Consider the following 15,100-nt stretch of genomic DNA (forward strand, 5'->3'; position numbering starts at 1 on the left):
TTATCTTTGAATTAAAAAAAAGTAAAGAGTTTTTTCGAAATAATTTGTTTACATTTTAAAAAAATATTTCACATCATACCAATTTTTTCTTTATATATACTTATTGTTACACTTAAAAGTCGCTATAGAAACTATTAATTAGAAACCAATTTCTCTCTTGTTGAGTTTGAAAAAAAACTTTCACGTAATCTAATGATTCAAAACTAATATTCTTCAACGAAAAAAATATTATACCCTTGCAATATTGGCTTGACTACAGCTAAATGAAAGGGTTTCAGCTTATATCCTTCAATTTCTTGAATGTCCTAAATTGAAATTAATGAAAGCAATGCATAGCCAAAGTTTTGTTATTTGTTTGATGTCCATTTATGCAAATTGACTCTTCAAACAAATATTCTCCAAGAAGAAAAAAGAAACAACTTTTTTTTAATACTAACTGATTTTGTGATGTTTCTTTCTCCAGCATGTATGTTTACTTTATTATATATGTAAGTAAACTTTTATTTTATTTTGTAAACTCTTTTTTTGTTATTTAGATAAACATAGATGTGTATCCAATATATTACATTTATTTTAAAAGAATTTCATTTTATTCAAATCTTGCTACAGTGTTTCAAAGAATTATACTTATATGATTTTAAATGTGAAAGAGTTTTATAGTTATATGGAGTAGTTTTTTTTTGCTAGAGGTGAAATAGTATTTAAATAATTAAAAAAAATAACAAAAGTTCCTAACATGATTGCATATGATCATTGACCGAATTAAGTATGATAACATGATAAAAAAAGATAAATTTTATTTTTAATTTAAATTCAATTTTAGAACTTTATCTATAAATTCAAAATTATCTTTTAATTCAAATTCCGTATATATATATTTGTATTTAACTTAAATAGTCAAATATAGAATAAAGCACCATATACTATTGATATTTATTAACTTGCTACTTAACTTAACCATAATGTCAATTAGATATGGCAACTTTCTTGCTTTAACTAAAATAGTCAATAAAGTTATCATATTTTTTCTATTATATAGAAAAGAGAAGTGCAGGTCGACCAACGACAAAAGAGATATTTACTCAAATATACAAGGGTAAAATGGTGATATCATGTGTTGATATCATAAAAGATTTTTGATATACGTGGTCACGCATGCTTAGTCAAGCAGCCTTGTTTCTCGCGGATACAGTCAAACGTAACTCTAGAAGCATCTTCTTTCATCTCTCCGACATGCTTCATCAAGTTTTTATACCGTTCCTTCCTTCAGACTGAAAGAGTCCCCTTTATCTTCTCGGTTGGTTGTCGCCATTTTAGGTATGTTAATTTCAAATGTTTCGCGCCTAAATTTTCTCCCAGTTTTATCTTCTGCCAACTCTCTCTTTAATATTCTTCTGCTTTATATTTCTTCTTTATGTTTCTCTTTTGCATTTACTCTATTTCTTTTCATGATGTTTACTTTCAGACTTTCCTAGACTGCATAGTTGTTTTCATTTTGTTAGTTGAATGCTACAATTCTAGGTCTGCTTTCTGAAAATACCAAATCGAAATTTATCAGAACTGTATTTCCCTCCTATCTTTATGTCTTTCTTTCAATTTCATCTAGCTAGAAGCTTCTTTGTTTATCTTTTTTGTTCTATTAAGTATTTTTGGTTGCAGTGTAGCTACTGTAAATAGTATAGTTTGGCTGAGGCAGAAGAGTGTCTAAAGTGATTAAAGACCGTAATCGATTACATATTAGTGCTTCTCCAATTTTGAGGCTTGTTCGAGTTTCTTTTGAAGCATGACATGGCATGAGAGAATTCTTTCATGGAAATATTTGACCTCTTATTAAATAATAGATCTTGATCCTTTTTTTTTATGTAGTTTAAACTTACACTTAGATATACAAATGTATATCTTAGTCGTGCTTGGTCTTGTTGTTTTGTTTATTTTCAAAATAGTAAAGAGATCACATGTCAAAAGATTGAACAAAAATAGAAGCAGCTTATAGTCACCAGAATAAGAAACTTGAAGTGATCTAAATGAAGTGAGACTCTTTATGGTTGGTGGATGCAATGAATGATCTATCTTGGATTTTTCTTTACGGCTACATATAAGAAGATAGATCCAAATATATTTCTAAGCCATTTCATGGTCAAGATTTTGCTTGATTTTGTTTATAGACGAGAACCTTGAATCTTATTAATCAAAAAACATATGAGTTGCATTGGCAGAGCATAAATAAAAAGGGAGAAAAAAATGAGAGCTATATATTGTGACAGTACTTTTGCCTGTATTTGAAAGTTAATTTTGGTAAAACCTTATTCATTTTGGCATGTGATTAACAAGTCTCAGTGGTTTAGTCATCCAAGTACAACTTTAGTTTCGATTCTAATTTTATTGTAGTCAAGAAATTAGTAGAGCAGTTTAAGGATATATATAACTATCATTTGTTCTTCTTTTAGATGATTTGCCCCTATATTTATGTCCTCTCATGTTATTCACTTCTTAGAAATAGCACAATCAGAATTCAAGGAAAATAAAAGATGAATTCTTGTGGAAAGCTTCTGTTGATTGCTTTTACTTTTTCTTTTTCCAGTTTCTCGTGCATCTTATAGGTAGTATTGTTAATTTTGCTGAGGCAAAGCAATGACCCAAACTTTTACTGATGTTTGCATCACGATAGGCTGTCTACAACTCATCCCTTATGGTGCAATCTTTTCCAGATTCTACATGAACGTGGGTTGCTTTGTGTACCGGATTGCCCTTTTTCTTAGCATTCTATATCTAATCATAGCTATAGAGCACTGGTATATTTTCTTTTCATGCATATTTTATGGTATTACATAATGAATTCCCCACTGAATAGCACTTTTTACTTTGTAACTAGTTGAGGTGAATTGCTATTTGGGATATCACTCACTTCATTTATAAAAATAATGCGTTGTTTATCTTTGGGAGATGTCTACCAGTATTTAGTCTTTTTAATTCTTATCTTAGCAAACTGCTAATTTTTTTGTGTCTCTTAAATAGCTACATCAAGATTCACAGATGATACAAGTTAATTATGGCCAGAACAAACTAATAAAGATGCTATGATGAAACTTTTCGTTAACAAGAAAATCAATATGAAAGTAGAATGAGAAGCTTGACGATTTTAGCATCCCTAATTCAGAAGATAAAGTGAAGAGAGCACAGCTCATACAAAGTGGAAGGAGTGACCTTAATAGAGGCAAAGTATTCAAACTTTGATGATGATCTGAAGCTATCTTTAAGGTCAATTATTTGTTGGAAAATGAAAATTTTCACTTAGCCTGAATGTGCCTCTGAACGACTTTATGTTTAACTTTTCAGGATCGGGTGAATGCTTTTATGAAATAAGTGGAGGAAATATTAAACGATATTTCTTGAGATGTTTCTGAATTCTAATAAACATGAACTTAAAAGGAAAAGCGACCAACTTCTAGCAAATGTATTGAGAAAGCTGATTAATACAAATGGCTAATAAAAAAACATTATTAGAGTATTTCCTTGTTAACTTAAAGCACACATAAATGGAGGAAACAATGGACAAATATTAATTTGAGAGGTTTACGATGAACATGAATTTGAAAGGAAAAAAGATCAGCTTCTAGCAAATGTATTGAGAAAGCTGATGAATACAAATGGCTAATGAAAAAGCATTGAAAGAGTTCTTCCTTCTTAAAATCACACATGTCGTTTATCTCCACTAAGGAAGTGGTGTTAATTCCATGTAATCATCTCAAACTTGTAATATAAAGTTCAAGACATGTTCTGAATATAGATATCTTCAAGGGTGGTGCATATTCTTATAAAAGATAAGCTTATAGGCATTCGGGGAACTAAAGTCTTTGTATGGTTTAAGGTCAGATATATTTTTGAAAATAACCTGGATGTATATTTTTTTTTAAACCAAGTTCATGGCTAGCACATCCATGTTAGGTATGTTAATCTGTATGTATGTATATATATATAAAGTCGTTCAGAGGCACATTCAGGCTAAGTGAAAATTTTCATTTTCCAACAAATAATTGACCTTAAAGATAGCTTCATATCATCATCAAAGTTTGAATACTTTGCCTCTATTTAGGTCACTCCTTCCACTTTGTATGAGCTATGCTCTCTTCACTTTATCTTCTGAATTAGGGATGCTAAAAAAATTAAATGTATATATATATATATATATATATATATATATATATATATAATTAAACACACCAGTATTTTGTTGGACATCTTTGTTAATGTAATTGGAGAAGGGAAAGAAGACTTTTCACTGCTTGAATACTCCGATGCCGAATTTCTTTTGAAAACATAGTCATCTTATTGTGTCACTTAGTATTGTTTAAGAATTTAAATTGTGTTTCAACTAATGCAATGTAAATTTTGCAAGCAAATCTCAGTAGTTGGGCCGGCCAACATTCATCTAGTACTATTGACATTTATTAGCTTGTCACTTGACTTAACCATAATATCAATTATATATGGCTAACTTTCTTGCTTTAATATATATATAAATATAGATTTTTGTAAAACGAGTTATCAACGACAGGAAACCTTCTAGTTTTCTTATGTCTTATTTTTAGTCGCAATATGAACCCATGCACAACTCACTTATTTCCATTCTTCCATAATCCATGTACTTCCTACACGTTAAATCATTCGATTCCTTAATTTGTATTTGTTCTGTTTTTAAAGCTACACTTTGCTGACAAACTAATTAAACACCTCATTAACAGAAATCAGTGGCGAAACAGGACATCCTAATCGGCATTGGAAGAAACACAAGATAGACCATCTTTGTAAATAAAAATTTAAAATCAAGAGTGCCATCATAGTTCAACTTTCACAGGTGCAAACTAAATTATAGAACTGAAGAGTGCATTCAATGTTTAGATACAGTAAAAACGTACGTAGAGCAAACTTCACTTTTTAGCACAAAATATATTCCCGAAGAAGGAATACATGGAAGTATTCTCTAGCTTGAAGAAGCTTAGTGTAAGAATTCCATCGATAAAGCCGCAATCAACTTGTTGTTTGATATTCCATTCGTGGATCAATCTGAATTCATTGCAAATATAATAAATACAGACAATGAATTATAAATAGATGAAGAAAAGTTCTAAATCGCTGTTTCAACAAAAATGGCAAGTCACTATGAGCAAATTAGCAATAAAATATACTACAAATTACAAAAATAAAAAAATAAAAATTTGAAGAGTAGAATAAATGTAGCTTAAGGCTAGGACCATCAAGATCCAACCAAGACAAATCAACAATTCCCCCCTTATGCAAGCTGCAAGCCAAATTCCATATGATATGTAGTTGAGACATGGTTCTTCTAAGTATCTCCTAAGAAAATTTTCATCGGCAGAGTTTACTTCAATACATCTCTGCTTTCAGGGTAATGCTCCGTTTGAAAATTAAAAATACGGTTTGGAAGCTTGAAAACACGTCTTCCTAAAGATGGGCCGGTTAAAGCATCCATCTGGCTGCTAACCACAGCAACAATCCGGAATCCTTCCTTTTGCAGTATACTTCTTCGAAGGGAAAAATATTCAGGTAGGTCCATTTGCAGTTCATTATCAGTTCTGCAATAGCATTACCATCCATGAAAAATCAATAAAATAAGGAGCAAACTTAATTTAGTGAAAATTGCAAAAACAGAGGAGCAAAAACTTAATGCCACCAAGATACACACAGGTGCTCAGCTACATTGATCAATGATTAGCCAATTAAGCCTGAAAGAACTTTTTATCTGAATTTCCTTCGAGCAAAATGGGAATGCTACGTTCACTGTCTTTGCACATGGAGAGCCGCGATTGCAAGTGAACATCGTTGCATTCATTAAAATCTGGTCTAAGGAGACCCTTTTTTTTGTTGACAAATTGGATTAATCTCTAAAGAGATGGAAACAAATTTCTGATTAAAAATTAAATCAAATTATTCACATCTGAAGCTCCACTAATTAGTAGAAAATAAGAGAAGATAGAAAGAGAAACTTAATCTGCATCATCATACTTATGACAATTTTAACACCTTATTAATTGACTTTTAGCATCCCATTAGACCTAAAGAATGATTATAAAAATACAGTATTACACCCAAAACGTAATATGTGAGGAAGATTTTTCGATTTAAATAAAATCTGCTAAAAGATATTCATCTGTTTTATTAAACCGTTTCACCGTTCATTCATGAAAGTTATGAACGAGCAATTTAGGAAGCAACAATACCTCATGATTAACGATGACCATCCACCAAATCCAGCAGAAGTAAGGTATTCTGCTGTGGTATTATGTAGTCTCTCAGTCTTCCTAGACAAGAAAATCAGTTTCCACCCACCATCTTTAAGTATCAGGTACAGTTGTCGAAAAAATAGGTGCTTCAGATATTTCACATCTTCAATGCAATCACTACAAACATGCTCCTTGAATCTGGATAAGAAAGTATGTTAATTTGTTGTAGTTGGGAATACCAATCTGTTGGTCAACTCAAGGCAGGTACAAGAATATTGTTCTCTTAGGGTCTTCTGGGATTACAGTTAATCAGAGGTTTCAATTGTCAGATCACAAAGGCGAATGAAAGTAATAAAATGTACTAGTACTGATTCCAATCTATACTCTGGAGAACAAAAGATCTTCAAAGCAAAATAGATTCTTATGCAGAAAACTTTCAGCAGGTTAAATATACCGTGTCCGACTTGTAGAAAACATCAAAGCAAGTAAACACATTCTTGACAAGAAAATACATAGCTCTTTTAATCTAACTATCCCAAGCCCAGAGGAAATGTAATCTTTTAACACGCTTCTAGGTTAACATCCTACCGATTGTATTGTAGATAATTCCCAGTACAGTGCATCGCTAAGGTCATCTTAAGTTGATTTTTCAGTGTCAGTAAATCTGAAAGCTGGTTTCATAAAGTATTACGCAAAATTTGTAGTTCCAATTTACAAAAGCTAACTCAACTGAGATAATGTAGTGTTAATGATAATGCTGACTACGAGGATGAGCATAAGAAAAGACCATCATATCAATAATTAAAAACATTACCGATGTAGCACTTGGTAGGGATAGAAAGAATCTTCTGGCAAGAGGTCATCAATGTCCATTAACACGACGTCACAGCCATCAGGAAGTGGTTTGAGATTACTGAAGTATTGCTCTGCCAATCCAACTGTAATATTTAAGTCTTTCAGGTAGTGACCGTCTTTAATGTAACCAACAGCAAAGCTTTTGCACATTGCTGGGAAAGAAGCTGAAGGCAAAAGATTTAGTTCCGCATGCAGAACAAAAGTTTTGCAATAGTTATAATCATCGGTGGATTTCCAGATCTCAAGACTCTCAACAACACCAGCACTCTGAGTTTGACATGACCGCAACATTACAGCCAATGTAATCAATAGGGTCATTAGCGAAACACCAACTGTCACAAGTCCAGCAATGAGGACTGTGGCAGCAAAAGAAGTAATGTAAAGCCCCGTCTCCACAGTATAACGGCTTCCTACTTCTGCAACAAGTCACGAGTAAATGAGTATAATTTGGAGCTATTACTTCAACTTGTGAGAAAGAGATGACATGATTTGAGGCTCTCACTCCTACTCGGAAGATAAAGATGACAGTTTTGCGCTCATCAGGCCCTCAGTCGAACTTCAACTCCAACAGATCAAAAACAAGATGTTGATGAGCCAAAAGTATATGTACTTATTCATATACTTCTAAGTTAAAATTGCTATGTTTTCTGGTGTTTTGTGTGTATATCTCATGTTATTTTATCATATGTGTAGGTAATGAGAATTTATTTTTTCCATTCAAAGTAATATATATTACCTCAGTTCAACAGAGTATTACTCTCAATATATAGGAAATTTGGTCAGGATTCCTGAATCAATATCATATTTCTCAAAGTCTAGTTTCCAGTGATTCATCATTTGGACTCTCCTACGCAAAGTTATTGGCCATTCTACCAAGTTGTGCAGCGCAGCGTGCCACAACAAAACTAGCATGAGGCACTATGACATTATACTTTTCCATCGTGACACGCTAGGTCCCGAAGGGCATCAAATGAGCTTTTAAGGGCTATTTTGTCTTTTCAATGTTTTGGGAAATACTTTAGTACCTTGGGTATGAATCTTAATTTGCACTTGAAAAAGTAGGTTTAGGACTGCAATAAGATTGAATAGAGCAAGTTTATAAACCCTAGGAATTAGTCGTAGTTCATAAATTCTAAATTCTCGTGGAATGATATTCTACTCACTTTATATGACTTGTGCGACCTCTTATACTGATGTGTTCATTTGGGAGCCCACAAATGTGTGTGATGAAATTTTAGCATTCACTATAAGATTTGCTAGGACCCTAGAGCAGTATATTTATAGTCAATTGAAATTAGAAAAAGAAAGCAGGATGCACACCTGAACCTCCTCTGGTTGAAAGACTTTGAGCGGAAAATTCCCTCTCCATCATATGACCGTATGCAGACATGGCTTTATCGCTTTGACGGGGAAATGTTAGCTCAACTAATGTCCTTCTAAGTGGTTTACCAGTTTCCAATTGGAAGATAACATGGCCACCTGAAGAATGATGACACAACAAAATTGATCAAACCTGGATCTGAAAGTAGGAAGCTTCCGAGCTATAATTGTCAAGAAACTCCAACAATTTACAAGAAGCTTCCTTAAAATTTCATGCCCGATCACTCAAAAAAGACAAACAACTCAATTTACAAAAAGTTACTTGCATAATCATAATTTTGATCACTTTCATTCATTATTAGTAGCAACCCAAAAATAACAACCTACCCCATTTATTTGGATGTTCTCTTCTCTTAGGACACTACTCCAAATCTGAGTTTTACACTAAAAAGAAACAGTCAGAAAGCAAACGACTCTCAAAGTTTATAAGCTCTTATATAACAAGAATAACCCCAGCAATTAGATAACAATAATCAGGGTTACAATCCCGCCAATTAATTAGATTCTTTAAATGGGATCAATACGTCAGATGTTGTTGCCAAACAGGGTAGAAAAGCAATCCTCCAAAATTTAAGTTATTACCAAATGAATAATACCAATATCAGCAATTAGACAATCATTTTTCTGTTTCCATTCAATGGGACAGAGGATAAAAAACAACTTATCTACAAGTTTTATCGAGCTCATACTAAACAAGAATATGAATTGTCTTCAAAGAAGATACTTAATAAGAACCCCAATTCAGATTTTGGTGAACTGAACCCCATTATATATATTTATCAACTTAACAGCTGAAGAATTGAATCTAGTTTGTCAATTACCCGAAAGCCACGTTGAATTTTGCAGGAAATTGGAATGGACTGTGAGAGTGCCCCATCTGGATCATCTCGAATGTTTCTTAATCACCATTTTTAAATGATGCTGAGAAAGAGGGACTGTATAAAGGGCATTCAGAAAAATGCGCTTTGTCCTAAAGATGAAATGATTGAGATATTTTGTTTTGATTGATTTATATAGGTCCCATTGCAAAACTTTTATCATTTGAAACAAAGAAAAAATTGAAATAAATAAAGTGAGTGTAATATCTCAAATAATATTTTTTGCAAGATAAATATGGATAAAGATTCTTGAAATGTTCCATTCAAGATAAAGATATCATTAAAGAACTCCCTACGTTCTAATCCCAATGTTCTAATTTCATTTTTTCAAGACAATAATAACAATGAGAAAAATTAAAAAATAGCCAGATTTACCGGTGGTCATTCAGAAATAGTCACAATTTCAAACCACTTTTCATGTAAAGATAAATCGGAAAAAAATACTGTTCAAAATCCGAAAAAATACTCCAGTTTAATATACTAGAATTCCCTGGAGTTCCAGCATACTATGTTGGAAGTCCATACACAGGTGCACTGATCTCCAGTATATTATGTTGCAACTTTCCGTGTTGCAGCAAGATAGTGGTTGTTTTTCAATGACTTTGCAAACGCTCGCTATTTTTGAATGACCAGTCCGAAAACTGGCTGGCTCATGCTATTTTAACAATAACAACGCAATTGTTAATAGAGCCGTCAAAATGGGCTTGGCCCGTGAGGCTAGCCCAACCCAGCCCGCTTCTTGGGTAGGGTTGGGCTAGGATATTTTAGCCTATTTAAAACTGAGGCTTATAAGCCTGACCCAAGTCAGTCCACTAGCCCGTGAGGCTTGATCGAGGCTGGGCTTGGGCCGACCCGTCGGCCAAAAATTAATTAACTATCAAATATTTAATATTTAAAAAATATGAACTATAATCACTATTCCTCAACCCTAGATTGCTCATTTACCTTCCATATCAATTAGAATTTATATTTTTGACATGCATGTAATATGACAAAATTAAATTTTATTTTTCTTAATTAATAATGAACACGAAAAGTTTTAGATGGCCAATAATAATATTTTTTCAAAAGAAAAATATTACTTTAAGTAGCCAATGATTAGTTTGGATTACTTTAATATATTATTAATATTTAAACTACTTTTCAATATCGAAAAAGATCAATGTTAAATACACACACAAAAAAAAAAAATTGACCACTAGCAAATTTCAGAAATTTTAAAAATTTCATAGACTATAATGATGATATCAGCAAATGATGTTAATCCTGAATTAAAAAAATCTCAGCATATAAACTTATTGAAGCAATCCTTGAATCTGAGGAATATGAAAGAAAAGTATTAAGAAAATATTCATGTAACTTTAAAAAAGAATACTTAGAGATATAGAGAATTTGCATTTCAATTATGAGATTCTTCTCAAATATCAAGCTTTTTTACGCTATACGCAAACAGAAGTTGTTTACATGATTAATCGATTATGTCACGAAAAAATATTTGAGGATTTAAAGAAATTTTTTTTCTAAAACAAATTGAAGGTCCGACCCGCCCTAGCCCGTGGCCCTCTTAGGGCTGGGTTGGGCTGACCATTTTAAGGCCCATTCATATGACAGGCCGGCCCATTCCTAACCCTTCAAATTTTAAAAGCCCACGAGGCTTGGACTAGGCTGGGCTGGGCTGACCTATTTTGACAGCTTTAGTTGTTAATGTGAATATTTCAAATTTTGATTTTGATAAAGAGAACATATTTTACGTCATTATTTGCTTTTAATTTTTGAAAGAATATATAAATTCGTATAGTAGAACAGCTATGGACGTACGAAGTACCTATGGAGTATACCTTCCGTTGATTATGGTGTATTTGACAGAAGGAGCTTTAATTTAGAAAATGAGTATTTCCGGTACCAACTAAAACAAAAAAAAAATGTTGGGGTCGAAATAATAAGGCATCATACAGAAGCTAACAATAAAAGTTATATGATGATAAATCAGACGATAAAGAGAATTATACTAAAAGAGACATTACACTTTAATATAGTTTAGTCATTGACGGGAGAAATTCAAAAATAACTAGATTTACAACGGGTCGTTCAAAAATAGCCCAATTTCAAAAGTAATCGAAATTTAGCCACTTTTCATGTAAAGATAAATCTGAGCGAAAACACTATTCAAAACCCGGAAAATACGCCAGTATGTTATACTGGAGTTCCAGCATAAGTATGCTTGAACTCCAGCATATTATACTGGAGTTCCAGGATAAGTATGCTGGAACTCCAGCATAATATGGTGGAGTTTCAGCATAAGTACACTAGAACTCCAGTATAATATACTGGAGTTCTAGCAAGTATAATTGTCCAGTATAATATACTGGAATAGCCCAGTTTCAAAAGTAATCGAAATTTAGTCACTTTTCATGTAAAGATAAATCTGAGCGAAAACACTGTTCAAAACCCGAAAAATACGTCAGTATATTATACTGGAGTTCCAGCATAAGTATGCTTGAACTCCAGCATATTATACTGGAGTTCCAGGATAAGTATGCTGGAACTCCAGCATAATATGATGGAGTTTTAGCATAAGTACACTAGAACTCCAGCATAATATACTGGAGTTCTAGCAAGTATAATTGTCCAGCATAATATACTGGAGTTTGGAGCACCGGTGCTCCAGTCTCCATTATATTATACTGGAGTCAGCAAAGTATACCGGCTGGAGTTCATACATAGGTGCACCGAACTCCAGTATATTATGCTAGACCGGTCTCTGTTACAGCAAAATAGTGGCTATTTTTCATTGACTTCGAAAATGCTGGCTATTTTTGAATGCTCAGTCCGAAAACTGACTATACCGTGCTATTTTTACATCATTGACCTACATCAATCTACTAATATAAAAGAATAAATTCTTTCCCTAAACATAACTCTTTTTAAGAACTATATTGTGGATGCAATTGTGTTTTTGAAGGAGAGATCCTTAATTAATTTTAGAGTTCCGTAATATTTTTTCTACGAGAAAGAGATTTGTCAACTACAAAAGAGATTTATATTTTCCTTTTAGGAAAAGTAAAATCACTTACGGTAAATATTCTTCGATTCCTTTAAGTAAAATATAAATTCAAATATGATAAAAAAAATAAAGCAAATCTAACAAAAGGTAGATCTCACGACTCAATTTCATTATAGATTGTGATGGCGCCCAACACCATTGTCAGGCAAGCCAACACAAAAATAGTGATAAGTTCTAGGTTTACTTTACTAAAACAGTTGCAGCAATTTCTTAATTTGAATTTTAAACAAGTGATAGTTAGTAACGTACAAAAATAATTATACTACCCCAAAAGAATAATCTACCAATGTGTGTGCCAAGACCTAGTGTCACAAGTATGTGGGCATCTAGTAGAATATACAAAAAAATAAATCTATCCTACTGTCTGAAATAGAATAGACAGCCAAAAGTACAAAGAGACTCTATCATGTTGCTGAACGGCATAGGAAGGGAGCAGCTCACCGTGGAAGTCTCGGACTACGATCAAGAACGCGCACCAGACTGGTAGCCAGATGTACCTGCCTCAGATCCTATACAATTAAGTATATAAGCGTAGTTTGAGTACATAAACAATATGTACCTGTAGACATGTGATTTTTGACCCTCACCAAGATTTTTCACATCTTAGCACGTAAATATTTAATTTAGGCCTAATATAGCTATTTTAACTATTTTTGACTTCTTTACTTTATTTTCGTCATAAAAATAAAAATTACAAAAAATATTTTAGTTTACGTATCTTTCATAAATTTAAATAAAAAAATATACAAAAAATAGTACCTTATCTTTATTTTTATATAATCTTGAAAACACAAAAATAGTTTTATGTTTTATAGTTTAGTTCAATTAATTATAATTAGTTTTATATTTTATATTATAATTTTACATAATTTTAGAAGGATGAATTAGTTTTAGGTTGGTTTATCCCATCTTTATAAATCATATAGTCCATTTTTTAGTCTTTGGCCCAATTCCCTAGCCCATAATTCCTAGGCCCATACCCCTAACCTAATCCCTACCCCTATGTATAGTATCTAACATCTAAAATAGACCTAGCCTACACAAAAAAGGGAAGCACGACAACATTCCCAAAAAAGGGAAAATAGCACCACCCTAGGAGAAGCAGCCAAAAAACCTTCCTCACCTGAAGAACGATAGCCTTTTCCCTCATTTTAGGACCAAAACACCTATAAACTACTTGCTGCTTCTGCTCAACTTCCCAATTTGTCAGTCACCGTTGCCACCCAACTGCTATAAAATCCTCGTCGGAGTCACTCCATTTTCCGCTCAGTTTTCAGTTTGCCGGTGAGAACGGAAAAGAGCCATAAAGCAGCATAAAAATCAGCTCTAAACCCCCTCTAATTTCCCATCTGAAACATGCGCTACCTAGCATTAAAACCCAGCTTAAAATCATTCCCAAAACACCATGACACTCACAAGCTTCGGTTGAGTTCGAGGTCGCATTTCGTTAGCTCCTTTTCGAGTTTCGTCCCGGTTTCGATTGCTACTTATCCAACTATAAAGCTTTCTTTGAAGATTCTTGTTAAATTGAAAAGTGTCATCTTAAAGGTCCATATCTAAACTCTCATTTCTTCTTATTCAGGGAACTTGCATGTTTGTATGATTTTTTGTTTGTTAAAGTTTTGATGGTGTGGTGACGTTATGATTCATGCTTATAATCGTTGAGGTTCAATGTTCTATCGTAAATGTTATGAGATCTGGCTGCTCAACTTTGCCTTATTTAGGCCATGTATTGTAGCGTAATTTAATTTTTGTCCATGTTGCCTACATGGTGTTTGAGTTTTTGCTCGTTTGAGTTACGTATTATTATGTTCAAACTCATCTTTTATTTTAGATTATATGGATAATCCCTGAATTCTTCCATACTATTTTTTACCTTATCCACTTTATAAAAATCTAATGTCTTTATTAGTACAAGTTGTGAATTCAAACATGGTTAGCAGAGGATCTGTTAGTAGACAATTTTTGTGGCTATTATAATTTTACCGCTAAAATGCTTTAGGCACGACTTAATCTGTCATCGTGATTGTATACACGTTCGCGTGACATAATTACGATTCTCTAAAAATAAATCAAGATATGCGTTCGCGCAACTTTGACCAAACTTTTTTAATAATTAATAAAGCGTGATTAATTGTGGACACGTACGCGTGACATGATTTTTGACGCGCCAAACGAAATGAGTACACGTATGCGTGACTCGTTTTAAGATATTTTATAGTTAATAATCAAGTGTTTAAAAGCGGTAAAAAGATAATTGCACATAGGTCTTAAGAATGAGTAGTTAAACAATTAAACCAAATATAAATTGCTAAGCGATCGTGCTAGAACCACGGAACCCGGGAATGCCTAATACCTTCTCCCGAGTTAACAGAATTCCTTACTTAGAATTTCTGGTTCGCAGTCTTCAAAAAGAAAGTCGAAATTTCCTCGATTTGGGATTAAAAATAAACTGGTGACTTGGGACACCAAATAAATTATCCCAAGTGGCGACTCTGATTAAATAAAATAATCTCATTTCGAATAATGTCACTTAAATTGAAAAAACTCCCTTATACTCCCCTCGGGGGTGTAAAAAGGAGGTGTGACAGATCTGGCGACGCTGCTGGGAGAAACCCAGAATCTCTGGTTCAGGGTTCAAGAATTCGAGCTTGTTAAATGATTTTTGTACTTGCTTCATT

At 33.0% G+C, this 15,100-nt stretch overlaps 1 protein-coding gene and 1 long non-coding RNA gene across 3 annotated transcripts; one reads left to right on the forward strand and one right to left on the reverse strand.

Annotated features, from left to right (window-relative positions):
• The first annotated feature begins 1,171 nt into the window (after positions 1-1,171).
• On the forward strand, positions 1,172-2,974 carry LOC104224713 (uncharacterized). 2 transcript variants are annotated; one of them, XR_710412.1, is made up of 2 exons: positions 1,172-1,317; positions 2,582-2,974. It is a non-coding gene; the product is annotated as an uncharacterized lncRNA (long non-coding RNA). The 2 variants fall into 2 exon arrangements; XR_710413.1 differs by having other exon boundaries at positions 2,669-2,974.
• Positions 2,975-5,013: 2,039 nt separating this feature from the next.
• Positions 5,014-9,460, reverse strand: LOC104224712 (uncharacterized protein At2g39920). Its single transcript, XM_009776403.2, has 5 exons — positions 9,299-9,460; positions 8,418-8,576; positions 7,057-7,513; positions 6,240-6,440; positions 5,014-5,594 (listed from the first exon to the last, which is right to left on the reverse strand). The coding sequence occupies exons 2-5, from the start codon at positions 8,485-8,487 to the stop codon at positions 5,381-5,383; spliced, it is 942 nt and encodes a 313-aa protein (XP_009774705.1). The 5' UTR covers positions 8,488-8,576; positions 9,299-9,460; the 3' UTR covers positions 5,014-5,380.
• Between the last annotated feature and the right edge of the window lie 5,640 nt (positions 9,461-15,100).

The sequence above is a fragment of the Nicotiana sylvestris genome, chromosome 3 (genome assembly GCF_000393655.2).
Source record: "Nicotiana sylvestris chromosome 3, ASM39365v2, whole genome shotgun sequence".
Classification (NCBI taxonomy): domain Eukaryota; kingdom Viridiplantae; phylum Streptophyta; class Magnoliopsida; order Solanales; family Solanaceae; genus Nicotiana; species Nicotiana sylvestris.

Excerpts from the sequence above, each read along its gene's own strand:
- LOC104224712 (XM_009776403.2), bottom strand. The coding sequence starts at position 8,487 with ATGTCTGCATACGGTCATATGATGGAGAGGGAATTTTCCGCTCAAAGT. Across the intron at positions 6,441-7,056 it reads CCCTACCAAGTGCTACATCG|ATTCAAGGAGCATGTTTGTA; the intron begins GTAATGTTTTTA and ends TTTCTTATCCAG. Across the intron at positions 5,595-6,239 it reads TGGTCATCGTTAATCATGAG|AACTGATAATGAACTGCAAA; the intron begins GTATTGTTGCTT and ends ATGCTATTGCAG.